A 26696-nucleotide genomic window follows, 5' to 3' on the forward strand; every position below is an offset into this window, starting at 1 on the left:
CGAGCAGTAAAAGCATTGCCTATATTTATGTATGAGGCATGACATGCGGAGCTACTGCAGAACTGAGGAATGCTACAGGACCAAGGTAAGGTTGTTTGATATTGCTGCCCACTGAGCTCGGCGCCTCCGAACCTTGCAGTAGCTGATGAGCGCAGGGGTGACTTTGCCATTACTTGCCCCTTGGAGCCTTCACCAGCTGCTTGCTTGGACCAGTTGTTGAAGCACGCCGCTCAGTTCAGATCAGCTGGGCCTGTTCTACATCTTATCAAACAGAAGCAACTGCTGCTTTGACTGTAGTTAGTGGGGATGACGCCTCTTTCAGATAAGTTGTACTAAATTTCACTTTGGGCTATTGCTGATTATAATTGTTCAAGTCACCACGTTCACAACACATAATCAATCCCCAGAGCAACGCTTACAAGGACATACATATAAATAGGAGGCACTCAGCATCGCTGTGAGCTGCCATGTGACTTCATACTGACACAGCACAGACCTCAAGTTCTCAAACTCATTGCTAAGGTGCTCAGACTCATCGCAGCCAGGCTCCCACGCTGCATCTGTCAGGAATACCCTACAGCCATTAGGATGGGGAAAGCAAAGAGGAAAACATACTGAAGAACATCCTTAGAGGGGAACATGCTCAGAAATAAAAATATCCCCGGTCACAGTCACAGCTGCAAGCTGAGGCAGACTAGGGGGAGGTGGCTGCAGAGGGGGCCTCAACTGTGTTCTTCCTCACACTGGAGATTTGCTCATTACTGTAACTACAGGCGAGTGCAAGGCACATGCATCTACAGCAAATACCTGCCCAGCTGCAGCTGTACTTCTGAATTTGAAGAGGGCAAGGATGGAACTTACTGTGAAATTCTGAGTGAGCTCATAAAGCAAGGGGTGTTTTCTTTTGGTGTGACACAGGGGAAGGTGCTTCAGGTAGAAGCCTGAAATGAAGCAGTACCCAATTCTGGGCAGCAGTAGGTCTGCTTGTTCCCAGAATGCCTCATGCTGCTATAATAATAAATGGAGCAAAAATAAAATTACTTGGCAATAAATTGGTGCTGAGGCTTTAAGTCTTACTTACTGCAGGAAGTTCAAGGGCCATATTAAAATAAAGCAACAATTTACAGCAAGTCTACAGAATTAACACTCACTGCCCCTCTAAATGGACATTTGTTGGTACAAAAGACAATTTCTGCCTACCCTGCCATACACTAGCCTCCCTTTAGAGATGCAAGATGTTACACAGCATGTGTTCCCCCTTTAGTCTTTAATAGAATGGTCCCAAGTAAGCTGAGTACAAGTGTAGTTAGAGTACAAGTTTGTCATAGGCAAGATAAATCAGTCCTTCCGAACAGAAGGTACCCCGAGTTCTGCAAAAGGCTTTGTGCATTATGATGCACAAAATTTAACAGCTTCATTAGCAGCCTCGGGAAAGTATGCCTTCCCCAAAGTCTCCCCAACTCCTTGGCTACAGGGTGGACCAGGGGGTGAGTACAGACTTGGCTATATTGTGAATCTGCACAGATGGTGATGCTGTAGCCCCAGAGTCAGCTTGTAAAGCTTTGCTGAAGCGTGGTGAGCCCTCCCTACAGAGGCCATTACCACCCCCAGGCCTCAGAGAGCATCACTGGGGGTAACCATGCCGCTTCTGCCATTACTACCCAACACTACAAGTACAATTCCTAGTTGCAAACCCGACCCCAGAAGGGTGCGGGAGGCTGATCCTTCCCTGATGGCAAACACCTAAACCGTAACTAGATCTAACTCCCCAGGTGTAAGCCACTAAGTGCACAGCTCTTGTGCATCATCTGCAGGTGCAAGAGGAAGCCAGGCAGATGCCGTTTCATACTCTGAGCCTCTGAAGTGTCACTTCTCTTGATAACCTTGCGGAAGTAAAGACGGGCAACTCATTTACCAAGAGACCATAACATCAGTGACTCCCTTCCCCAGCGGTTTGTGAGAATTGTCCCTGAATACACATTAACCACAAGCTGTCTTTGGCTTTCATCTACAAGAACACCACTTTAGCTAAATGCAGACCAGCTGGACCAGTGGAAGTGACCTTACATAGCATTTCTCAGTCATTTTCCAGTGATGAAGAACAGGTGCAGGAGACTTTCTACACAGAATAGAAGTGTGCTCAGTAAATGAATACTACTAGATGTTTTGTTCATTAATGTTGCTCTACTACCTACTGTAAACGCCAATTTAATTTTATCTTCAAGTGTTTGATTAGTTCAAGGGTAGGAACAGCAACAGACATCCTTTCCCACCTGAGATTCTGCAAGGTCCCGAGTCAGTTGCTGCCAAGACCATCACTGATTTACAAATTATTTGTAGGCTCTTCCCCTGTGCAAGTTACAGAAGCTGCAATATGCACCCTCCGAGCTGGGCACAAAGTCACCCGATCATTTGAACATGCTTTGCAATACTTTTATTTGCATGCTTTCCTAGCTACAACCTCACCAAGTACCTTCAACAATCCCAACCGAAAAAAAAAAAAAAAAAAAAAAACACACAACCCAAAACTCGCTCTACTTGCAGTTTTCTGGAAGAGCCTTAAACAAACACCAAAAAAAAAAAAAAAACCACTATCCCGCTCAGATGATGTATTTGAAACTGAAGGTGCTATCGCAGGAGAGGCGTTTCCCCTTGCACCTCCCACAGAGGTCCTGGCGGTGGGGCCGTTTGGGGTCCACGTGGCGCATCTTCACGGGGCAGGTGCACCGCGTCTGCTTGCAGCTCTGCGGGAGGAGCCGGCGGTCGGCGGGGGCGGCCCGGGGAGGGGGGGGTGGGGGGGGCGCGGGGGGGTGCATGGGGGGACCCTTACCTGGCAGGTGATGTCCTCCACGCGGTACGGGTTGTAGGACTTCTGGCAGGTCCGGCAGAACTGCCGGAAATAGACCTGAGGGGGGGGGAGGCCGGGGGTCAGCGGAGCAGAAAGGGGGTTCACGGAAGAGGGGCGGGGGGGGGGGGGGGGAGTGCGGTCTGGGTCGGGGTGACCCGAGCCTCCCCCTACCTTGTTGGTGCCCTGGACGCACCAAACGTAGGCGCTCTCCCAGCGGATGTTGCAGTCCTTGCAGTGGTAGTAGCCGTACTTCTGCTCCAGGAACTGCCGGGGACAACCGTTACTCGAGGCGGGCAGGGGCGGCCCGGCCCGGCCCCGCTCCCGCCCCGCCGGCCGCCCCTCACCTGGAAGCGCAGGCGGGTCTTCTCCGCCGCCGGCTCCCGCTTCTTGGGGGCGGCCGGCGGCTCTGCCCTCGCCGCTGCCGCCCTCTCCTCCTCCCGGTTCTCCGCCGGCAGCTGCGGGGCCGCGGCCGGGCGCTGCCCCAGAGGCTCGGCGCTGCCCTCGGCGGGCTTCTCCCAGCTCTCCCTCACGGCGGCCGCCTCCGCCTCCCGCTGCTCGGCCGACTCCTCCTCGACGGCCGCCGCCTGCGCCGCCGGCTTCTCCTCGACGACGGCGGCCGCCGCCGCCGCCTCCTCCTCCTCCTGCGGCCGCCGCTCCGGCTCCGGGCCCGGCTCCTCCAGGAAGGCGGTGAGTCTGCGGGACGCCACGGGCGAGTAGACGGCGATGGTGCGGGGAAAGCGCACGGCGCGGGTGCTGGTCGTGGCGGGGCTGCCCTGCTCCTGCTCCCGCTCCCGCTCCCCCCCCTCCCGGGGCCGCGGCCCGGCGGCGGGGCCGGGGCGGCGGCGCAGCAGCGTGCGGGGCCCGAGGGAGCACTGCACCGAGGCGTCCTGCCGCGGGTTGACCTGGACGCCCACCTCCTTGGTGTTGGCCTTGCGGAGCCGCGGCGTCAGGTTGGGGTTGACCTGGGAGAGGATGGCCTTCAGCTGCGCCCGCTGGTAGTTGTCGAAGTACTCGGCGGCCGCCGCCGCCTCCCCGGAGCCCGAGAAGTAGCCGCTGCCCCGCGGCCGCCAGCTGCCCGCCGCTCCCCCCTTGCCCTTGGGCGGCGGGTAGCGGTAGGAATAGGGGTAGGGGTGGTAGGGGGCATACAGGTAGCTCTCCATGGCCTCCTCCGCCATCACACCGGACCCGGGGTAACTGCCGAGAGGCGGCCTTAAATACCCCCGGGGCGGGGCGGGGGCCGGGGCCGGGGCCGGGCTTCCCCCTCCCCTGACGGGCGCCGGCCTTGGCGGCCCCTTCCCACCGCTCGGGCAAGACGTCCCCCCACCCCCGCCCCAACACAGCTCCCCCGGTGAACTCGGCAGCGCGGCCCTTCCTTGCCCCCCGCGGGATTAATCAGTGGGCCACACGGGTTTGGTTCAGCTTCGCCATGTATTTGTGGTGAGAACAACGAGCACGATGCTTTTACAGCGGGTGGGAGGCACGGAGATGCGCGCGCGCAAGGTGGTTTGCCCGTCCGTCCGCACTGGCGCCGCGTTGGCTTTGCCCCCGCAAAACGCTGGTCCCCTTCCTCCTGCCCCTTGCTGCGGCGCTCGGGCGGGCAGGAGCCTCCTCGCGGGAAGACGGACGGTTACTGGTTGGCGTCGGCAGGGATGCTTTTTCCTTTGTCTCTTCATTTTTTTTCTTTTTTTTTTTTTTTTTTTTCACATTTATTTGTGAGGAAATACAACTGTCGCGGTAATAAACACACATCACCTTGTACAATGGGAGCGGCTGCAGAAGCGATGGAGGCCGGGCAGCTCTGCCTGCTCAGCGGCGAGCGCAGCCCCAGCCTGGTCAGGAGCACAAACACGCGTCGCCCAGCCCCGGGGGTCACCTCCCCTAAAGCGCCGTCTGCGTCGGCTCTATCTGAACGGAGCCGTGCTCCTCTGTGGTCACCGTGCCGTACGAATTATCGGGCACCTCCTCTTCCTTCAGTTTCTTGTAGGAAATATCCGTGTCTTCCTCTTCACCCAGCGTATCTTGTTTGTAGCTGTCTCTCCCGTACATCTTGTAGACCAGCACAAAGAGTCCTGCTTCTGCCGACTGAAAAAGCGCGTAAAGCAAGGGAAACATGTACATGCTCCCTATGAGCTCTGGGGGGAAGGTGAGTTTTAGGATGGCGGTGCAGAGCTGGACGTTTTGACACCCTGTTTCCAAAGACACTGTTCTCCTGCAGTGGGGGGGCATTTTAAAGACCGTGGCTAAGCCGTATCCCAAGGCGTACCCTGCTAGAGGCATCAGCACTGCAATGGCGTAAACAGACGCAGGAATATGTGCCATCAGATCTGGGCCCAGCATGGTCCCAGTCAGGATGAAGAGGATCACCAGAGTCACCAAGAGGGACCACAGGGAAATCTGGCAACAGATACAGACATGGATAAACAACACAGGGGTTATTAGTTTAAAAGGATAAGCGTAGCAGGTAGAGGCTTGACAGAGAGGCTAAACTGCGACACAGGGTTGCGCTGCCCTTCCCGGGTTTGCTCCTGGCTCAGGACTTTGGTGGTGTTTGCCCATATCCCAGGAGAGGAAGAGGCTGAGATCGCCCTCACTCGTTTCGCTTTGGGGTGACTTGCTGGGAAACTAGAGAGCCAGGGCTTGTGCTTCACTTTTCCTTTCAGAATTAAGCTCATTTGTTTGCGTGTTTTAAGGAAGCGTCGCCGTGCCCGCGGGTTGGTTTCGCTAGCCCGGCGGGAGCGGAGCGGGGAGGGATGCCGGGGAATGCTCCAGGGCCCGGGGTGCCTCCCGGGGTGCAGTGCCTCGCTGCCCTCCTTCCCGGGTGCCGGGGGGGTCCCAGGCCCTTGCCCTCACTTTCCACCTCTGTCTCGCTGTTTTATTTCAAGACTATAAATCCTTATCTTCCACCTAACTAGCGGAACATGCCAATGTGAAGCTACCATCGGTTCGGAGGGACCAGAAAGGTTACTGCCTTCACCCACCCCCCCCCCCGACCCGCTGCCGTTCCCCGGGACATCCCCGCAGCCCGGCCGCCCCCCCACACACACACACACCTCCCGGGGCCGTGCCTACCTTAACCAGGAGGTCGGCGGCGCGGGGGTGCCGGTATCGGATGAGCACCCCCAGGCCGATGGGCAGCAGGGTGCTGCCCAGGGTCAGGCTCACCGCCCCCAGGGGCAGCAGCCGCACCAGGGCCGTGTTGATCCAGTGGCGGCTGTAGACCCAGAGGCAGAGGGGCATGAGGAAGAGGGCCAGCAGCGTGGAGGAGGCCGTCATGATAATGCTGCGCCAAAAAGACACCCGATCAGCCGCGGGGGGCAGCCCCGGGGAGCCGCAGCCCCCCGCGGGAAGGGGGGCTTATTAGGGAAGGGGACAGGAGGCGGGTGGGGGGGGTCCGCGTAAGCCGCCCGCCCCGGGGAGAGGCTGCAGAGCAGCGCTGGGGGTTTCCAGCGGCGCCGTGCCCGGCCCCACCACCGGTAGGTGCCCACCGAACCCCCCACCCGCGTCCCGGGCCCGCCGCAGCCCTCCCCCCCCCCTTACCTGAGGTTCATGTCCCCGTCGACGAGCACCGACATGAGGTTGGAGAGGTTGCCCCCGGGGCAGCAGCCGCACAGCAGCACAGCCACGGCCGCCACCTCGTCCAGGGCGAAGATGAGGGCGAGGAGGAAGGCCAGCAGCGGCATGGCCACGAACTGCCCCAGCAGCGCCAGCAGCAGCCCCACGGGCCGCCGCAGCTGCTGCCCCAGCTGCCCCAGCTCCACGGCGCAGCCCAGCCCCAGCATGGTCACGCAGAGCGCCAGCCCCACCAGCACGCTCAAGCCCTGGCTGAGGGAGCGGTCCCCAAAAGCCTCGCCGCCCCCCGCCACCGACCCGCCGTCGGGGCCGCCGCCCCCCGCCGCCGCCGGGGGCTGCGCGGAGCCGGCCATGGGCTGCGCCGGCCCCGGGAGCCGCCGGCTCCCCGCCGAGCGCCGGAGGAGGGAACGGGCGGCGGGGGGATCAGCGCGGGGTGCGGAGGAGGGTGGCCCCGCCGGCCGGCGGAACCCGCATCCCGGCCCGGCTCAGCCCGGCGCTGCGCTCGCCGCCCGGCCCCCTGCGCGCCGTCCGTCTGCTGCGGGCGCCTCCCCGGACCCACGCGGGGCCACCCCCGGCGTGGGCGGTGTCTCGCTGCCGCCCCGACGGCGGGCAGTGCCAGCGCCGCCCGGCCCCGGCGGGGGGAAGCGCAGGCGGCGGGGACTCGGGGCTCGGACCCCCCCCTTCCCCCTCCCCCCGGTGCCACCGCCGGGAGCCGCCACGGCCACCCGCGTCCTCCCGAGGGCCGGGGCAGGGCCCGGCTTTTCCTGCGGAGGGACCGTGGTACCGCGGGATTTACTTTGGCGTCGGCAGCGAAAAGTCAAGCGGTGTCGCAGTGTCCCCCGGTGCGCAGCACCAGTCACCCCCCACCCTCTGCCGAGGGACAGCCGAGCTCGTTCCCCCGCCCCGCAAATCGCCCCGGCTGCTGTGAAGGGCGGGCGAGGGAGGATGGAAAACCCTTTCAGCAGGTCGGGGAGGCACCGCTTTCTGCTGGTGGGTTCCCAGAAGCTTGTAAGGAGACCTGGTGGTACCTTTGTAGGGCAGTCACTGCCGGTGGAGGCAGCAGTCAGGCTGGCAGGCACACGAGTATTGAAACCAGAGGAAGAAATGCAGTCCGTCACCCAGAAATCCCATCCAAGGGAGACTACTGAGTTCTCAGTCATAAAACTGCACTTACAACAGTTACGTTTCCACTATTTCATACTTTTCACTGAATAATTGTGTGTCACCCTGTTCCTTTTTCAAAAGGAAAATGCTGTGTGGGATGCCAAGCTGGGATCCCAAGGGCAGGAGCTCCCAGGAAAGGCGGGCAGCCCCTGAGGGAGGGATGGACACAGGTGATTCTTACTCCGTGCGCGTCTCGGGAGTGTGACCGTCGTTCCTCCTTTCACCCAGAGGAATTTGGAGGGGTCGCAGCCGCCGCTCCACATCCCCGCTCCTGGGTGGGGGGAGCTGGCTCGGCACGCAGCATCCCCGGGGGCTGCCCCTTGGGTTCTGCACTGAGTGTGTGGCTCTGCTCCGCCTGGAGCGTCTCAGGTCGCAGCTCAAGGGGGACACACTGAATTTAAGGAGAGAGAGCCCATGGGAGCCGCCCAGACCGCCCGCTTGCCTTAAGCTCCATCACACAGCAAGTTTCTCAAAAATTTATTTGGGTAAGATTTTAGGCTGTCCTAGGATTCGAGTAGAAATTATTGGTGACTTAAGGGAAGAACAGACTATTTGCTTATTAAACCTTTAATTCTTACTTGGGGTGCAGGCGACACAAGAATTGCAAGTAGTACCTAGTGACAAAATCCCGGGCACAGCAACTTTGCCAAGATGATGCCAAGTTCAATATTGTTCTGTGTTTGTTTCCTTGTCATTAGCCTAAGGAGAGCGCAGGCAAGATGAGTCATCAGAGCTGAACAGCCAAACAGGATCTGGATTGCTTTAGTTCATTCATATTTTTGGGCTCTGTGTACTGCTACAGGAGGGGAACACAGGGGATGGCTGGCTTTCTGATCCAACAACATCCTCTGGACTTAATTTTCAGGTCAGCATAGGCAGAAAAGGGCTTGCAGTGTATTTATTGTTCTTCTTCAAGTCTTACCACTGCTATATCTTGTCCCATTCTCCACACAGCCAACGCTGGGCTTCACGACATGCAGGTCATTTGCTTATCATGCCCTCCCTGGTTCGTAAGCGATGCCCGTGCGGTTTCCCTGTGGCGTGACCGAGCCAGGATCGCCGTGGGCAAGCTGGGACTGGGCCAGTTGCTCGGAGCATGAGGCAGCTGCTTATCAAGCAGGTGTGAAGGGCACAGGCCAGGCCTCCCCTTTTATCTCCCAGGGTCATTCCCCAAACGCCCTGCTGGAGCAGGGCGGGTCATGAGAAGATATTTTTGGGTCATAACGTACGACATATATCATATAGGCGGTTATAGGAGGAGTACAGAAACCCTAGATATGGTGAAGCAGATGCATCCTCTTTCAGAGCCCACCCTGTCATCGTAACCTAAACTTGAGTTTCAAGGGACGCTGAACTAAAGCGTTTCTAGTGGGAAAGTGTCGTGAATGCATCGCAACAAATCGAGACCTCTTCCGATTTTTCTTAAAATTTTCCAGCTGAAATTCAAACTTAACTCTTGGTTTAAACAAGAGCAGTGCTGCTGACATCAGGGAAAGCCAAGTCGGAGCCCAGCCGATGTGCTTCGCTGGTTGTCCATCCAAGCAAGCAACGTCACCCTGGGTGGCACCCGGCATATTTTCACATCCTGCATGTACAGTGAAAAAATGTTGTATCCGCCGCTGAGCATGGTTCTTGTCTCTTTAACTTGCTGCAGGCTTTCCCAATATGTCATCGTTAAAGTACAGTCCGGAGTCTGGAGTGATGCTAAGTAGTTTTGCAGCATCTGGCTGCAAGGCAGCCGGCTCACACGTAGTGCACACACCATGATGTAACTAAATCAATGGCTAATTCCTTCTCTGTTCTATTTTGTGGAGGGCAGGAGAAAGCATACTGCCTACCCTGCTACTGCTGTAAGCAACAGATTGAGTATTCAAGTATAAAAAGACTTGGCAAGTAAACCTGATCATGTATCATTCTCAAGTTATTCCTCATTAGTCCTTCTGTTGAAAAATGGGTGAGAGGATAAGAGATAGCAAGAGCAAGAAGAGAGAGGGAAAGGACTCACTGAAATATGACCTTGTTGTAGTTTGTAACTTTTGTAAGTAATATTGCCTTACATTGTTCTTAGGAGGGGTTTGACTTCCATGGGAGAACACCTGTGCTATAAACTGGTCTGCAGTAGCAGAAGTCCTTCAAACACTAGGAAGTTTGTTTGCTCTTTTATAACAGGATTTTTTGTGCCTTCCCTCTCTCCAACTGGAATCAAAGGTGAAAAATAGAAGATAGGCTTGTAAGGAATTTTGACAGTGCTGTAAGAAATGAGCAAAGCGACCTCTCTGTTTGCTCAGCTAGTGGCTGCTCCAGCACGTTGTGTGGAGATGTTGTTTGAATCATTTGCTTCTCGTGCCAGAGATCCAAAGCATCTGGCATAGCCCGGGATGATTACAAAATTGCAATCATTGCGTGTAGGCAATGAGGTGCCCTCGGTGTCCCCCAAGGGAAGTCGCTGTGGGTGCTGTGCCCTGTGCTGAAGCTGGGGCAGCAAGAGGAGGTTCGGTGTGTGCTGCCGTTATGCCCGTTGCTCCGCGTGCTCGGGAGCCTCGGGCAGGAAGGGTTGGTTTGCAAATCCCGAGCAAGTTATGGATAAATCAGAGTCTTGGACTTGGAAGCCTAAATCCCGGCCGCGTTGCGTTTCAGGTGCGTGCATGCTGCGGTTACGAGCACTGCATAAAAGCAGGATGGTGGGGTGGGGTGAGAAAGCAAAGGCTGGTCACCCCCTCCTCTGCCCGCTCTTCCCATTTCAGCTGGGTACCCGTTTCAGCTCCCGCTCCTCCCCCCTGGGCTCGCTGACTGCTGTGCCCGGGTCTGCGGGAAGCGGCGGAGCTCGGCTGCCGTGGGATGGCGTCACCCACCCGTAAGTCATGCTTTGTCTCTCTGCGTGTCTGCGCCGGCTGATTTGTGGAGCTGTGCCGGGCACTTGCAGAGGAGGAGAGGCCTCCGGAGGATAGTCCGGGAGGATGGAAAGCTCTTGGTCAGCACCTTTAAGCAGTGGTGCTGCTAGAGGCTGGGACAAAGTGCTGCCGAGAAAATGATGTTCAGGTGAGACCTAGCAGGAGCAGTTTCTGATTTCCAGGGGCTGTGCAATCCCTTTTTTTCTACTTTACTCGCTCTGCACCTAGGTTATAAATAGAAATAAAAAGAAAATTTAAGACTTAATAGGACAGTAATCATTTTCTATGGAAAAAAAAGTCTTTGCTGTCGTTGTCTTGGATTAAAATATTCCTTAAGGTGTACCAGGTGATCCCCCTACGTGCAGTCCAGGGTAAACGTGTGGTAAACTCCATTAAATGCATATTCTTGTTCTTATTTATAACTTAGATCCAGAGTGGTTATTTTTGTGGCTTAGGAGAGTTAGGAATTGGAGCGTAATTGTGCAGAGATACTGGTGATTTTGCTTGTTCTTCCATGGTTACCTTTGTGCTTTGACACGTCAGCTGGTCCTTTGCTGAAGTAGGTCCCTCTCTGATACCTGGCTCCTGCTCCCTCTCTCAAGACCAGCAGCACAGAGGGGACTTTGCACCTTTTTGTCACCCTCACCCATAACCCACCTTCACTGAGCCAGTGACTGTAAGATCTTAGCAGACTTGTGGCTTTTTTTTTTTTTTTTTTTTTTTTAATTTTAGATTGTTTGAGAGCTGGCTCACTAAGCAGGCAAGAAAATACGTTTTTGAAATAAGATGAAGCGTTGAGAACTGTGCCATTAAGTTGTTCGTAAGAAGCCTTGCCAGCCAGACACCAACAGAAACTGCTTTGGTGAGGATGGGCTGATCGATCCATGTTGCTCCTGCCCCAAACCGCTTGTGTTTCACACAAAGGCAGAGTGCAGCTGGACCGTGTCGATTCAGAACACACAAGAGCCACCGGTTTCCCGTTCGTTGCTCCTGCAGCCGTCTGTCGTGCAGAAAGGCTCGGACAGACCTCCCCTCCCTGCCGCCCGGGCTTCTCTGCTGCCCTCCAACACGACACCGGGCCCCATCGCAGCCCTGTCACGCTTCATCCCAAACTTGCTTCTCTTAAACTCCCTTCTGTCCTGTCCTTAGCACGGCGCCGCAGCTCAATCCTGCTCGGTAAATCTCCACAATCATCAGCATCTTTGATCCCACGGCCAGCATCCTTGACCAGACCCAGGGTTTGAATTTCAGTGTGGGGAAAATTAGATACGTGTCCCTTCCTCCCCTCCTCGGCAGGAGCCATCGCTGCGTCCCTGTTGTCTCCTCTACAGGTGGGATCCCACCAAATCATCCTTCCCTTCCCCTTGGCCCCGGTGGCAAAGGCATCCAGGCACCCTCCTCCTCTCTCCGCCGCGGCGCTGCCTCTGCCTCTCCTTTTCCCTCCTGCTTTTGTGATTTCTCCATTCATGGGAGTCCTGTCCCCTTCTCCCTCTGATTCCTCTTCCAAATGATGCCTGTTTCAGTCCAGCTCTACTCCGTATTTACGCCTTCCTTGGGAGCAGTGCTCTGCAACTCATTGCCTCTGAGATTTTATTAAATTCAAGTGGTGTGGAAGGGAAACAGCACAAGCCTCCTTACTCGGCTGCGCTGGCTCCTTTGTGTCCCCGCTACCTGTTCAGTCGCTCTGAGCAGTTGGGGACGGATCCTTCCACTGAAAGTCTGGGTTAGCAGTCAAGGGCAGAAATTATTATCATAAAGCCTTTCCATTATACTTGGTGTTCCCCCATGTTTATTTTTAAGATGCCTGAAGACAGTTAATCAGCAAGGAAGTACATGACAACTCGGGTCGCAGTGTTCCAATAATTCATAATTAGAACTAAGTGTTCAAGGCTCCATGATCTGCCTTTTAAAAACGAGATGAAGAGATCTTTTGCCAACCATCCCATTAGAAAAAGGCTTCTGGTCCATGAAAGGAGACAAAACTGGAGGATCATTGAAGAATAATTTTGTAAATTTATTGCTGACGGTCATCTGTTGAGGCAGGTGTACCTCTACAACTGTAAAATAATTACTAGCAGAAATTTTTTCTTTAAGCAATTAACTGTCTTTTTGTGAGATACCTTTACCCAAATTGAAATAAGAAATAATTCTGCCTCAGACGCTGTTCCCTTTTGTTGCCATTTGATCTTTTCCTGGAGTTGGAGTGTTATCAGGATTAAAATGAAAAGTCGTAATGAAATAAATGACCTGATGACTAATGCATGCCTTGGTCCAGAAGAGCCAAAATTAGCATCCTGTCCAGCCAGGCAGGGACTGGAGGTGAGATGAGGCTGCTTCTGAAGGCACTGGATTTGGTTTTAAAAGTCAAATGGCATTCTGCACCGCAGGCATGGGTCTTGCTTTGCACAGGCACTCATGGGCAGACAGTCTTTGTCGTGCTTTAGAGACAGGCACGTCTTGGGTGCTGCATCCCTGATTTACCTCCCTGAGAGTGCCCCGAGCAGCCTGTTCAGCATCTGCGGGTGCGGGGGGACCCTGATGGCTGTGAGGGGACAGCGGTGCCGTCGAGGCCAGAGAGCACACTAATAAAATGGGATGTGCACAACCTGGTAAACGCTGGGGCTTTAGGATGCAGGTGCAGTGGCAGGCCCAGAGCCAGCCGGGCTTATTGGCCTCCACTGCCCGTTGAGGCTCCCAGCCCCCTCTTAATTTCCTATGCAGGAACCTGGTCAGGGTTAAGGACATAAGTCAAGGGAGCTAATATGGAGGTAGGTCACACAGAAGTGGTTCTGTGCCTATAAAATCTCTATTTTGGCTTTTGCAAAAAAAATGCTAAATCAGGGTAAATGACACCAAGAATGTATTGTCCCACAGAATAGTTTAAATATCCCAAAAATGCGGAAGTAAATTTAATAATACCTACAGCAGCAGTTGCTTCATAGAGTATTCATTTAATTGACACCTCAAAGACAAATTACATCCCTCTCCCACCAAAGCTTTCTCCATATTAAAAGGGATGTTAATAGTGGGACCCATGGGAAAGATAAGAGTTAATAGCATCCATATTCTATCTCAGGTTACACAAAAGAAAATCTTTGCACTCATCTGCCGTTTGTATCACTGCATCAAAGGTGCCTGGATGTGGACTAAGACTGTTTTGTGTTAGGAACTGTACAAGCGTAGAATAAAAGTATTTCTTGTCTTGTTGACAACTATTTACCAAATAATAAAAATGAGTATCAGTGACGCCGATCAACAAATAAGCAAGCCCTTCAAAATAGGTCCACTGTTACCTAAATGAAATCTCAAGCTGTCTAGAAGAAATCTCAGGCAAATGGGGAGAAATAAATCTCAAACATAATAAGAATCTCTTAATACTTGTCTTAGATAACGTTGTATATTAATCCCATGAAAATAGCCTTGACACACTGTGTTATGTGCACTTTTAAACGCATGATAAAGTAGCACATTTTTTAATAACCTAGAGAATCTTCTCGGTTTTGAACCTGTTATATCAGTAAAACTTGCCTGTCACTGCAGCTGAGGGGGAGGTACCCTGGGTTTTGTATACCTGTTGATTTGCCAGGAAGATGAAAGCGTGGATGTCTTCATCAACGAGATCTTTTATTTCCTCTCTGGGGGTGTGTAAGCAGAAGTGCCGGGTACGAAGACAGGAGGATATTTCTTCCTGCCTGAGGTGTCCACTCACTACTAGTTGATTTTAGAAAGCTCTTAAGTAACCAAAAATTAAATTTTAAGGGCATAATGAACAGTAAGAGCAGTTGGGCAACCAACGTACTGAGCCCTAATATACCAAATGCAAATTCCACTGTTGCTTGTAGGAAAACGCAGGTTGCAGCTGAGCTCTTCCCAGCAGATTTCGTGGACCAGATGCTAACATCTGGAAGCCCTGAGAAGCCAGGCTCTGCAGAAAAGGAGACTGGCCCGCCCTCCCCGTTGCAGAGTAGTAATGGCATCAGTTTGGAATCACTGCTGTTGCCCCAGAGCTGAAGCAGTCCCTGTGCAACACAGGCTCCTACCCTGCCTCACCATTTCACAGCCCTGCCAGGGGCAGTGGGATTGGTGGCTCACTGCTAAACGTAAGTTGTTCAGAGGAGGTTTTTTTACATCCCACAGTCCTGAGATAATGATATGTGGTACTACACATGTAGTTGAAAAAGCCCAGAACAGTGGGAAGGTATTTCTGAAACCTTAAACATTTTGGGAGGTTTAAATCCACCTGACACTGAGTAAAAAGTCTAACAGGGATATTTCAGACTCTGTGGCACATATGAAAAATAAAATGTCCTAAATCATAAAATCACGACAACAAGCTTATAATATCAAAACTGGCATTGGGCCAGTCATTGATAACCCGGACTGCAGCCTGGCATCTCTAAGAATGAAAGGTGACATGCAGAAAAAATAAGCTGAATTTTATCTCTTCTCTTGTAAATAAAGTCACATACAAAAGGTGATTTTTATGGCCAGCTGTGCACAGGTTGGCCTGCCCTCAGACTGGGGCTTTTGTGGTATAAATGCATCTGTTAAATTCATTCAGGACCATGTGGACAATTTAAGTTCAGGACAATGTGGTGAATCGAAGCTGAACTAGACCAAACTTTGGACTGAAAAGCACAGAGAAGGCAAGACCTCCCTCTAGTGTCTGGAGAGTCCTGGGAAGGAAGAGAAGAAAATCCAGCAGCATTTATAGGAATAGAAAGAAAATGCATGAAAGACAGTAAAATAGAAGGGCTAAAGAGAGTATGTAAATGGGCTATGAATGTAACCTACCTGTTGTTTTGACTTTTGAAATGAAGTTCCTGGTAGGCAGATTTCAGTGATTTGCTTTGGTAATGAATGTTATTTAATTATCTTCATCATGAGGAGGATGCAGAAAGTGGGAACATGCTGATAGAAAGAATCTGCTAATGAAAAAATCTTGAGAGGCTTTGGCAGGGCAGGCAGCACGGGAGAACAGCCTGGGTGAGGAGTGGGAGAGGTGGGCCGAGCCAAGGCCCTGCAGAGGGTCCGTGCCTTGAGCCTGCTAACGAGAACCTCCTACTTTCCGTCCTTCAGTTCTACCATTGAGGCACTCAGCCCAGGGAAAGGAGCCCTAAGCTGACGTGCTACCTCTGTCAAAGTGGGAAAATAAGGGTTAGAAATCAGTAGTACCTACTATGCGGCAGCAAGCCTTGAGCAGTAGGTTGCAAGGTGGTTTTTTTGGAAAAGACGTTTTCCATTTTTTCTACTGAGAGTGGGGCTGTCGGGCAGGAAGGCTGGCACTGGTGGCTGGAGGGGTGCAAGTGCCTGCAGAGGCTGTATTTTGTTCCTCTGGGCAATTTTTCCTGTGGAGATAAATTGTAAAGTTGAGATGCCCACCAGCTATTGATTAACTCCCTGTGTGCTGCTCAGGAGAAAGTGGCCTGAATTTTTCAGCCCTTAGCAGAGCCTTGTGTTACTGCAAGCTGCTTTACTGCTGAAGGAGGGGGCCGAGCTGGGCCTGGATGCTTTACCAGACACATGCCTTTAAGCCAGTCCCTTTTAATACGCCCACAGTATGTTTGTGTACCTGGACAATACCATTCATGCTCAGTGGAGCTGAGCCTGTGTGAATGACAGCAGAAATACAATAACTAAATCTTTGTTGATTTTTTTTTTTTTTTTTTTAAGGGAAAAGAAAAATCCCTTGACTCTGACATTTACAGTAGACTTTATCTGCTTTCTGACATTTGAGCTTATAAACCGAGGTTGAGCAAATTTCTGTTCTTAACTTACCCCGCTGTACCAGACAAGATACGAATCGACTGGCTGACCCTTTCTCTAGACAGCAGCACACCTGCCCCTCGCTCCCAGCATGTGAGTTATGGAAACTGGTGGTTATTTCAGTGAAGATGAAGTGCGGCTCAAGAAATAAATGAGGCATCCTCAAAAGTGTATATGGCAAAGCAGGGAACCGACTGAGGGTGTCCTATAGCCCAGCCTTGCACCACCATGAATTGATTTTTTCTTTTGATCCCACCGGTATTGAGGAGGGCTGTGTGTGCTGACTCAACAGCACCAGCTCTGCACCAGCAACCTGGGTGTTTAATCTGGGGATTAACCATGCTGCCTGTGTGTTTGGTGTATTTTTTGGCAGGGGTGTTGTGTGGCTTGGGAGCTGCAGGTTCCTGGCAGCAAGGCTGGGTGGGCATGGATGGCAGGGGCTGCTGCAGGCTGCCTTCCTGAGGCTCAGTGATGGTGGTGACACCACACTGCTGTCACCAACATCCAGGCACGGCTCTAAAAGATGAGACTTAAGACAAGGTTTTCCTAACTCCTTTGAAGACAGGTCAGTTGGAGCAGCATTGACAGTGGTTTTATGTGTCTGCATTAGCCCAGTGGGGAAGGGATGAACAGAAACAATACAACCTTGCTCTGGGCTCAGTGGTTGGGTGAGTAAATGCAGGGTAAATGGACGACCCTCAGGCTGCAAAATTCAAGGTTAAGACAGGAGCTAAGGCAGAGCATGAAGGTTTGCCTGCTCTCCCCCCACTCCCTTTTTCTTTGAGAGGGGATTCAAAATGGCAGCATGTACTTCAATAAAATTTAATTTTTAAAGGAGAGTGATGAAAATATATTTAAGATGGCACAAGACAATCCCGCCCTGCTGATCTTCATTAAGACAAACAGCTCTGCTTGAACACACATTACGTAGTGCTTCTTTAGCATGTATCAGGCTCAGTCAGCCAGCAGTGCAGCGGGCCTTGCCCTCAGCCCTGACCAGGGTGCAAACCAAACTCTGTGTAACCCAGAGCATGCTCCAGCATCACTTTATCCCGTCAGCATTTTGGCACCATCTGAAGCAGAGAGAGAGCAGCAGCAGCTGTGAAACGATACAGCAGCGTTAACCCCGGTTAATCGGTGAAAGGGGTGTAAGGATCAGTCAGGTAACTCAGCTTCTGTGGTGGCTTGTACAGATTTGTTTGCTGGTGATGTCTGAAGGGAAACAAACAACAACAACAACAACAAAAAACGTAGGAAGAGCGCCTTGAGACAAATATAGGAGGCTTCTAGGAGTTCAAGTGCAGCGATGCTGGGATTGGAGCAGGGCCACCCAGCCGAGCCCAGCGGCCTGTCTCTGCCCGTGGCCAAGGCAGGACGCCCGGGAAGCGCGAGAGGCCGGGGAAAGCCCAGAGCACTTGCCCGTCCCCCTGACCCCGCTCCTGCCACCAGCACGTCACACCCCACAGTTCTTGTTCACCTTCGTGGCTTTAAGCAGCCAAGGCCGTGCAGAGTCCCAAGTCACCCATGTCCTGCTCCTGTATTAATAAACATCTTTTCCTCCTGGGCAGGACAGAGGCGGAGAACAACAGAGACCAGTGTCCTTACTCACCTTCCTGTTACTGTATAGGTAGTTTTCATGCAAAAAAACCCACAAACTCTAAAATGGATCCTTTTAATGTTTTTGAAGCCATTAACTGTCCTTCCTACAGAAAGAAACTAGTATGAATGCCCTTTCCTTGAATATAAAAACAGCAAGCTTATGCAGAAACCAGCAGAAAAGTATACTACTAGACTAATTTCACCAGCTACTTTTAGCAAGAAAATAGCTGAGTCGGACCAAAAAACGCTGGTGTTTTCAGAAATGAGTTATCGTTCACATGAGAACCGATTCTGTTCATTTCACTTTTCCCAATGCACAGAGCTGTAAGAAATCTTGAAAAATATATTACGCTAAGTATCTCCCAGATTGCCTTTGCAGCCGAGCTGGGCAGGGTGGCAGGTGTTCGCCTGGTTCTTCTCACAGCCTTCATCTGGAGGAACACGGAGGCAGCTGGTGTCGCGCTTCTTGAGACCACGTGCTGGGTGGGGATGAGTAGCTTGTCTGACATCCCACAGAGTTGTTTGCACTAGCAAGAATTTTAAACAGTGTCTCATAGCAGGACTGTGAAAAGTTGCAATTTTTGCTGAAGTCTCAAGAAAAACATGGCAAAAAGAATGGAAAAGAACAGAAGGAACTCATAGTTTGTATTCTGCGTGTTATATGTGATAACCAAAAGTCAGGTAACGCTAGGGACGGACCACCCTCTTAGTAAGGCACATACCATTCATCCCCAATATGCTTATTTTTTGCATGTCACTGGCTGTAGCTGACAATAGAAGTAAACTTTCAGGGATCATTTAAGAGAAGCAAGGAGGCCTGCATGCTTTAAGGGAGAAGGCATCACATGCCCTTCTAAGCTGTATATTTGTAAGATATTAAAATAATTTTCCAAAAGAAAATGGACTTACATGTTTATCCATGTTTATGCAGATGATAGGAGTTCAGATTACAACAGAAGTATCTTCTTCTGTTTAGTCTTAGTGTTGTAAAAGATAGAGTCCACTCTTGTCTCACGTGAGAGTGCCACACTGCAGAGAAACTCAGACTTCCCAACTTTCAAAACTAACAATTTTTTTTTTTAAAAAATTCATTGTTTATAACAGATGTGGATGATGCACCAAGTTGAAAAATCACTTTGCTGGTAAGGAATCATTTTAGCTACCTGTTCCTTTCAATCCTGCTGCAGATCTGCAGTTTAATTTAATCACTACAGTTATGTTTTGCATCCTGTAAGTGCTCAAGGTAGAGTCACAACAGTTTATCATTTAGTGTGAAGAGGACAGTGACACACAGTACAACTGTATGAGATGCCAGGGCTGAAAATGCTTTTCTAAAACAATCCCTGTGGAAAGTGAGTCTCATGGAATCTTTTCCTTTCAGTTCTTTAATTCTCCGCGTAGAGAGCATCTTCTTTACCGTGAGGTTTTGTGTAACGTATGGATACTCCAGAGAGCACCTGAATCCCAGCCTCAGCTTGCTCAAACAAGACGACTACAAACAGACTGCCTGGAAGCATCAGCCTCGTACTACAGAGCGGCATCTATGTAAGTCAAGAGCAGGTGGGGTTTCTGTTTTGTTTTTTAAATCAAAGCACCCTCACATCACACGTGTTTTATTTAAAAAATCAGAATGAAAAAGAATAAATCTCACGTTTAGTCCTGTTCTTACAGATCAAAAGAGGGAGAACTAAAGCCATATCACTGTTGTATTTGTTTCCCGCATTTTTCTCAGAAATATCTGTATTAAAGTTATAAATGATCAAAACTCTGTGCTCTGGAGCCACCCAAGACTTCAGCAGCATAAGCAGCTTTAACCCTATGCCTCCTTACATCTTCATTGCTTATGTTCCTTCACCACTGCAACTGGACTCATAGAGGGTAACGCACTATCGAATAAATCATGACCTAGCACTTCTGGGCCCAAACCAAAGGAGCTGCCGTACCTTTGCTCAAAATAAAAGAACAGTAGAAACAGTATTTTCTGTCTTGAGTCTTGCAATAGGATGAGGCTAATTATTAACAAGAGTTTAATATAGAAGAGTTTGTTACAGAAACCTACTAAAAGAGAAGCGCAAAAGGCTCTTCATTGCCTGTGATTTTGATTCGCCTCTATTTTCCTGAAGGGGTGTGGGGCAAATGGTTCTTGACTGCAGAACTAAAAAGCGATGAAGGGAGGTGTAGCGGAGCACAATTTAGAAGCAGGAGGTGTGAAGCCAGCTCTGCATAAGGTCATCTAAGTAGGGGGAAATATTTTAATCTACTGCCTTAATTACAAAGTAGGGGACTATGCTGGGATAAACAATTAATAGTGAGCCTCACAGGCTAGATTTTTTGAAACAGATTTAAGTGGTCACCAAATAGAAGGAAACCTAGCTTAACTTTATTAACACCAAGATAGGAAAAGGATAGCATTCACGTTACTATTGGATATACTACGTTGCTTTGTAGCAAAATGCAGATTACAGAAAGTTACCAAGTTCAAAACAAGCTTTTTGCTTGTGTGTGAGCCAAAAAATAGAGGCATTCATATATGAGCTAGCTAAAACATGTACTTAACAATTCAAAGGCAGCTTTAGGTACATTTTTACATTGGTCAATTTTCTGCATAAATTCCAGAATTTTCAAAATGAAAAATTTGTTTCATGTGGTTGGTTGATGTGAGCACAAATCCTGTAAAAATAGAAAGGCAGCTTGTATACACTAAGGAATTACAAAACCAAATCACTCTGGATGCAAATTCGGAATAGTTTTTCACATAACTGAATTATGCATTGTCCTTCCAGAGCAGAGGCACAACACAAATCTTCATCCATCTGTCAATGAAATCACAGATATTCACCCAAATACAGCATTGTACTCAGTTCATGAATTACAGGGGAGCAGAAGCTGATGTTGGTAACTTCTGAAAAAGTAAATATAGTTCTTGAAAAACAACCCAACCAGCCAAAAAAGGCCTGAAGTAATACCCTCTAGATTTCTAAAAGCTTTTAAAAACAATGTGTTATAAAATAATGATCCAGGAAGTATTCTGTGGTAAGAATATTTTATATATTTTTTTTTTACACTTTTAACACTTACAAAAAAACCCAGTCAAACACAAAAAAATTAAATAACTTTGCAAGCAGAACAAGTCCTTCTGCCTACACACATACAACAACTCCGAGCTGTTGGCACAAAAAGTAATCCACATTCATAAAACCCTTACTACTATATCAAACATAAGTTAAGTAAATCATAGGCACTAGTTTATCAAATCCATATTTCCACACTTCTGCAGTAAATCTCTAAACACAGAGCCCCGTGATTTCCTGATATCAATAAACTGGTAATGCACAAAGGCTTTCTAGTAAACAGACAGTCTGTCTTTTCAGGAAGTCATTGGCTGTACTTCAGGGGAGAACAGCAGAGGAAAGAATCCTTATAAAACTTAAGCTGAACTTACCCAAGTGATGAATTACTTAAGGAAACGTACACGACAGTTTGATGCAGCGATGGTAAACCCCCCAATACCATCATCTAAACTGATTTTAAAAATTTAAAAGTCAGTCAAGTGTTGGATAAAATCCACCTTTTTTTTTTTTTTTTTTTTTTTTTTTTTTTTTTCAACCAAGACTGCAGCATTGCTTTGTAAAATGCTGAAATGTTAAAATTTGGGCTTTAGTGAGAATATGCACATTTGGTCTAGTCCTCTCCTCTGCTCAACAGTGATGTGAGTTACCGACATCCATTATCTGTGCCAGCGAATGACCCCAGGCTGGATTAGTGGTATGTACTGGTTTACTGCTTCAAGGTAGTTTCTTTACCCCTGCTGAAATCTGACTGAATTACAGTATATTTGATTCCCTGACTTCAATGTCTCAGCACAAATCGTGGTCTGGAGTGTGAAGTTGTTCATCAACCCAAAGCTTGCTTGAGTTATCAGAGCTGCAAATTAGTCTCCACTCCTTCCTATTTGGCTTCTTCCAAGTCAAGTAGTATTGCATGGCTTTTCATCCCGGAATATGTTAATGCTGGCCTAAAATTCAAGTGCTAGAATTTCAGGGTTAGTTATCCTCTTAGTGGTGGGAGTCAAAATAGACCAGCAGTTCCAAACTCAGATACTAACGGGGCTGAACGCTACCTACTGTCCAATCCAACTTGTAGTGTTCGTCAGTCATTGCACAAAGGATATTCCCTTCACATTCTCTTACTTCATCAACTGTACATCCAAAATACTGAAAAAGCTTCAAACAAAATCCCTTCCATTTAACTAGTCCCACCCAATACAACTTCAGTTACAAATGTTTGCACGATGTCTTCCAAAACAGAAAACAATGGTTCAAATGCTAAATATATGAGTTGTTCTGAGAAAAATGTGTTAGAATAAGTCAGAGCCACCAGAGGAATTTAATAGCTTGTAAACAGACATAGCAGGTTTCATACTCTGTTACCAGTAATGTAAGATACACATATGTAAGGCAAAGTACATATTTCAACACACTTACATGGGCAATATCTTCTGTAAAAATATTTACAATTTAAAATAAACCAATTTAAGAAATGGATGAAAGTAAAAAAATAGGATACAGAAAACTCCCTCATACCATGGAACATCACCTAAATGAATATCATTTGGCATCAAGAGTCAACTCATTACCTTAGAATTTGTATGTTACAAGTGCATAGTTGTGTTTCCTTCTCCTTATCTATCAGCATTTACAGTTGCTCCAGGCTGCAAGCATAGTGATATGGTATTAGAACAAATTAACATACAACTTACTCTTTCCTTTGTAAGGAAACCTGCTATAAAAAAATGTTTTCCCCGAATAGCGAGCCATGTGTTAAAAATGTGGCTACAATAGCAAAGGCCATCTTTCCTGAGCCAGGAACTTTGAAGTCAGAAAGATTGTACAACTGATACTAAGCCCTTTTGGCAATCAAACATACAAGAGCATGTGAAACTGATAAATCAACATAGGAAAGATGCAATCTATACTATTGCATTTGTGTGTGTCTGCTACATTCAAGCCTCTCATGTTAATAAGAGCCATGGCCACTACTTACTGTTCTGCCTAATCCTCCAGAGTAACTTCTGATTCTTTCTGAAGGATGTACGTACCACTGTCCCCAATGAGAATGTCGTATAACTGTGAAAAGCAATGCTTCACTAGCAGTGTAGCAGTCTGCAATCAGAATATTAGTTCTGATTAACGTAGCCTTGTTTCAATAGTACATATTCACCAATTTTTCTGCTGAATTAAAACAGGCTGAAAATGAAGTTCTGGACAATGTAAATTGACTGTTATACTTGCTTTTTTTTTCAAGATGGGCATTTCTTTGGCATTCGTTAGGTTTTTGCCCAGACACTGGCCACTGTCATAAATGCTCATATTGATACATTTTTAGCAAGCAAGAAAAAACCCCCAGAGCTGATAGCAATTTAATGTAGAAGTGATTGTATGACCACCAAACATCTGATGTTAGATGTCATTAAAGTGCTGCTTTATAATCTCTGCCAGTTTGTGCTAATAGAGACAGAGAGGTCTGGAATTTTTACAAATCCCAAAAGTCACATCTGAACAGTTTGTATAATCAAGCTGTCTTTGAGCCCGGTGAGGAAGCATCCATGAGTACTGGAACTTTGCATTAAACTTTGCAGTTCAGTAGCAGCCATCTTTCCAACTCTCGTCTTTCACATTGCCATAGGTTTTGGGAGCAGGTAATGATCTAAAACAAAATTAGATATTTTTTAGTTTCATACGCAATTGCCGAAGTCACCGTCTACAAAAAGAGAATTTAAACATTTTACAACTAGTTGAAATATACACTCTGCTCATTTACTTCTCTGCAATACTGTTTAGTTAAGATAAACCCCGAAGTGTTTTCATTTTCAGGTTCTAAGTGTTGTATATCTTGGCAAGTACCACGTCAGAAAAGCATCTGCATATACAGAAAACTTTGCCATTATACTCTGTAAGAATACAAACTTAATCTGCTGCCACCTAAAAATAGGCCATTTTTTCCCAGTGACTTATAAACAGGAAAATCCTTGTTCAGAGTATTGCTTACATCAAAATCTTGACATTCATAGATCCTTCATTTTGGCACTGTGTACAGATACTGCATTATGTATGTAAACTTTTTTAAAAAAAAGCTGTTTAAGGAAACTTTTCTATAAGAAAAGTTGTGATTTGGACAACCACTTTGCTACTATTAAGAACTTCCTGTCAAAACCAACTGGTTTTCGTTGCACGAAGTTTCGTACCGTTGACAGTGCAGACTTGGACGGAAACAGTCCGTACTGCGACAGTCACGTGTCACTGCCCTGCCCAGCACTCGCTGCAGAACAGAGTTCTGCTTTGCTGTTGACCTATTTTATCTTTTTTTACGGTGCTGGAGACCAACCGTTTATCCTTTCTGTTTAAGAAGACTCTTAGTACTTCTCATAGATGACTGCTGCTTTATGTCAGCTGGTTTCCACTTCACACCTTCAGTGAAAATCCCCGTTAGCGCGGCATTAAGAGCACATATTCTAAACTACCCATCGCTTTCTTCTGATTCTCCTGAAGACAAACTGCCCATGTAGCCTTTCCAGTTAATACTCGGTCTCATTGTTTGCCAAACACTCTAACATTAAGCAGCTCCTACAATTGGGTGCTAGCACAGAGGTTATGCTTAAGCTGAAAATTCTGTTTTGTCCTGTGGGTTAACTGCATTGATTTTTACATCAAGTTTAGCAAATGCTATGGATGCCTCCCCTGTCCTTGTGTGTCTTCTTTCCTAAAGTTTCTAGCTGCCCAATGAGAGAAACTGTTCTCACCACGATACCACTGCTTGACTTACTGATCACAAGAAGAAAATAGTTCTGACTTCAGAATGCATCCCTCAGCTGCAAATGAATTTTCACTTGCCAGCTATATTTTGATGGCTTTTTGCCACATGCAGACAAATTCCTACGGCCTTCTCAGCCCAGACTAAGACACTTTATGTACTTAAGTTCGGTATCGTTCATTATTCATTCCACTTTCACTCCTTCACCTTCACACTCTAATAAAAGAACCTTTTTCTCTGTGTTTTGCTCCAAAACTGTTTTTGAAGCATAGGCAAGTGTTTCACGTGAAGGTCTCGCTTTCCACTCTTAAAGACCTTCAAATCAAAATAAGACTTGCAGGAAGGAGCAGCACAAATTCATTATGAAAACTTCAAACTGAGACTGGCTGTCACATACTCACCTGCGAACAGGCTGTGCAAGTTTGCTACGAGGCACTGGGATGCCCCCTGCAGAAGGGGCACTGGGTCTGGGCAAACCACTTCTCATCCCTGCTGTCCCTGCCGGTCTGGTAAGAGTAGTACTGTTAATACTGCTGGCAGGGCTTGGCAAGCCTGAACTCTGGGCTGCAAGAGGCCCTGGTGAAGAACTACTGTGTGTCAGCTGTGTGGCTTCTGGAGAAGCAAATGAACCGGGTCCATGGTTACTAAATGCTTTCAATGGTTGTCGGAGAGCTAGGGGAGACGGTGCTGCAGGTGAGCGGAATTTACTTGAAGAAGGTACTGGAAAATAAAATGCAGAAGTTACTTTCAAGCTTAAGTTACAGTATAACTGAAATTAAAACCAGGAAATTATGTGAATATTCAAACAATATGGAATGTATAATGGAATACAGCCAGTCAAGCAGCAATGAGAAACAGGAATTCAGATGTCCTCTTTGTCACGTGTTTTTGATATCATAACTCTACTGTCCCATTTGCTTACTAAAATATTCATCTGTATTTGTAAGTAATATTAGTAAGGCCCTAACCGTTGTATCAGTCAAGTCAAAAGGAACAGAGGAGAACGTATTTGTTAAGAAGAAATTTAACTGCTTCAGAAACACGTGAAGCTAATTCCCATCCCTGAAAGAACACGTTGGAGAGTACAGTATTGTAGTGTGATACAGTCTTTAAATAGATTTAAAGTGTGTATTAGCCTTCAATGATGAAATTCTGAGTGCAGAGCATCTTACTGTTTGTCTTATGATGTTCTTTTAAACCAAATCTACTGAATTAGAATTTACCTAAAGATACAGTCACATCTCAGATTTACTGGCTGATGGGGTAATAAAAAAGATAGGGTCAGCCAACCCCCCCCACCAAAGAAATTAAGGTGCTACTATGAAACTTAAACCAGACAACTATAATAACTTACAGCCTTCTTCTTCTTACAGACATTATCTAAATTATCAGTATAGCTAATATCTGTATTCAAATACTCTGTAGCCAAGTAAGGTCTTTATCAAGTCCTCTCTGGCAAAGGTTAATAAGCCAGAATATCCAATGGTTCTTTGATAATGCCAAACCTCAAGCACAATCCTTCACAAGTATGAGAAATATTTCCAAATTATGCATAATGTATCCCTAAGCAGAACACTTAAACTAATCCATCATGTTAGTACTTAAATGGAATTTCACCAGCTTTTCAAACTGATTAGGATGGGTCAGTAACAGTCGACACAGGACAATCAAATCAATCAGGAAAGTAAAACAAAATCACATTTACATTTACTGGATTTGCACAAACTAGTCTTTCCTCCACTAACTTTTTTATACAGAGACCAAAGTTGCATCCTCTTTGACAGATGTCGCACATAAAGAAGATGGTTGTTCACACAGCTTTTATTATCGTTTTACAAGGTAGATCCACGAAGAACACGAGGAGTGAGAGAAGAGACAAGTAATGACAGGAATGTGGCATCTTAGATGGGGTGCAGAGGAAACGGTAGTTCTCAGGTTGTATTTTGAAGCCATTTCTTATAGGGGATGTCTAGGAAGATTAACACGTGTCTCGTTACAGACGTGAATTGGATTTGATTCCTTTCTGGACTATCCAAGAAGGCCTTTCC

General features: G+C 48.2%; 3 protein-coding genes across 4 annotated transcripts in view; all 3 read right to left on the reverse strand.

Annotated features, from left to right (window-relative positions):
• Positions 1-2419: 2419 nt before the first annotated feature.
• On the reverse strand, positions 2420-4023 carry ZAR1 (zygote arrest 1). The gene is made up of 4 exons (XM_042807884.1): positions 3193-4023; positions 3020-3112; positions 2831-2905; positions 2420-2744 (listed from the first exon to the last, which is right to left on the reverse strand). Exons 1-4 carry the CDS (start codon positions 4021-4023, stop codon positions 2601-2603), a joined length of 1143 nt encoding a protein of 380 aa, XP_042663818.1. The 3' UTR covers positions 2420-2600.
• Positions 4024-4257: 234 nt separating this feature from the next.
• On the reverse strand, positions 4258-6990 carry SLC10A4 (solute carrier family 10 member 4). The gene is made up of 3 exons (XM_042808030.1): positions 6386-6990; positions 5918-6128; positions 4258-5242 (listed from the first exon to the last, which is right to left on the reverse strand). The coding sequence occupies exons 1-3, from the start codon at positions 6769-6771 to the stop codon at positions 4727-4729; spliced, it is 1113 nt and encodes a 370-aa protein (XP_042663964.1). The 5' UTR covers positions 6772-6990; the 3' UTR covers positions 4258-4726.
• A 15215-nt stretch (positions 6991-22205) lies between these two features.
• SLAIN2 (SLAIN motif family member 2) overlaps positions 22206-26696 on the reverse strand; it is a 34746-nt gene continuing 30255 nt past the window's right edge. For both annotated transcript variants that reach the window (XM_042808028.1, XM_042808029.1), the window contains 2 exons: positions 25050-25368; positions 22206-23544 (listed from right to left, as the gene is read on the reverse strand). In XM_042808028.1, the coding sequence (XP_042663962.1) occupies positions 23478-23544; positions 25050-25368 (386 nt within the window). In that variant the 3' untranslated portion in view covers positions 22206-23477. The remainder of the gene's footprint in view (positions 23545-25049; positions 25369-26696) is intronic.

Source organism: Tyto alba, unplaced genomic scaffold (assembly GCF_018691265.1).
Source record: "Tyto alba isolate M040663 unplaced genomic scaffold, T.alba_DEE_v4.0 Super-Scaffold_6, whole genome shotgun sequence".
Classification (NCBI taxonomy): Eukaryota; Metazoa; Chordata; class Aves; order Strigiformes; family Tytonidae; genus Tyto; species Tyto alba.

Bases quoted from the DNA above. Each gene is read 5' to 3' on its own strand.
- ZAR1 (XM_042807884.1), bottom strand. From the start codon at position 4,023: ATGGCGGAGGAGGCCATGGAGAGCTACCTGTATGCCCCCTACCACCCC. The intron at 3,113-3,192 runs GTGAGGGGCGGC...TGTCCCCGGCAG, and splicing joins AGACCCGCCTGCGCTTCCAG to TTCCTGGAGCAGAAGTACGG. The intron at 2,745-2,830 runs GTAAGGGTCCCC...CTCCTCCCGCAG, and splicing joins TGGAGGACATCACCTGCCAG to AGCTGCAAGCAGACGCGGTG.
- SLC10A4 (XM_042808030.1), bottom strand. From the start codon at position 6,771: ATGGCCGGCTCCGCGCAGCCCCCGGCGGCGGCGGGGGGCGGCGGCCCC. The intron at 6,129-6,385 runs GTAAGGGGGGGG...TTTTTGGCGCAG, and splicing joins GACGGGGACATGAACCTCAG to CATTATCATGACGGCCTCCT. The intron at 5,243-5,917 runs GTAGGCACGGCC...ATCTGTTGCCAG, and splicing joins CCGCCGACCTCCTGGTTAAG to ATTTCCCTGTGGTCCCTCTT.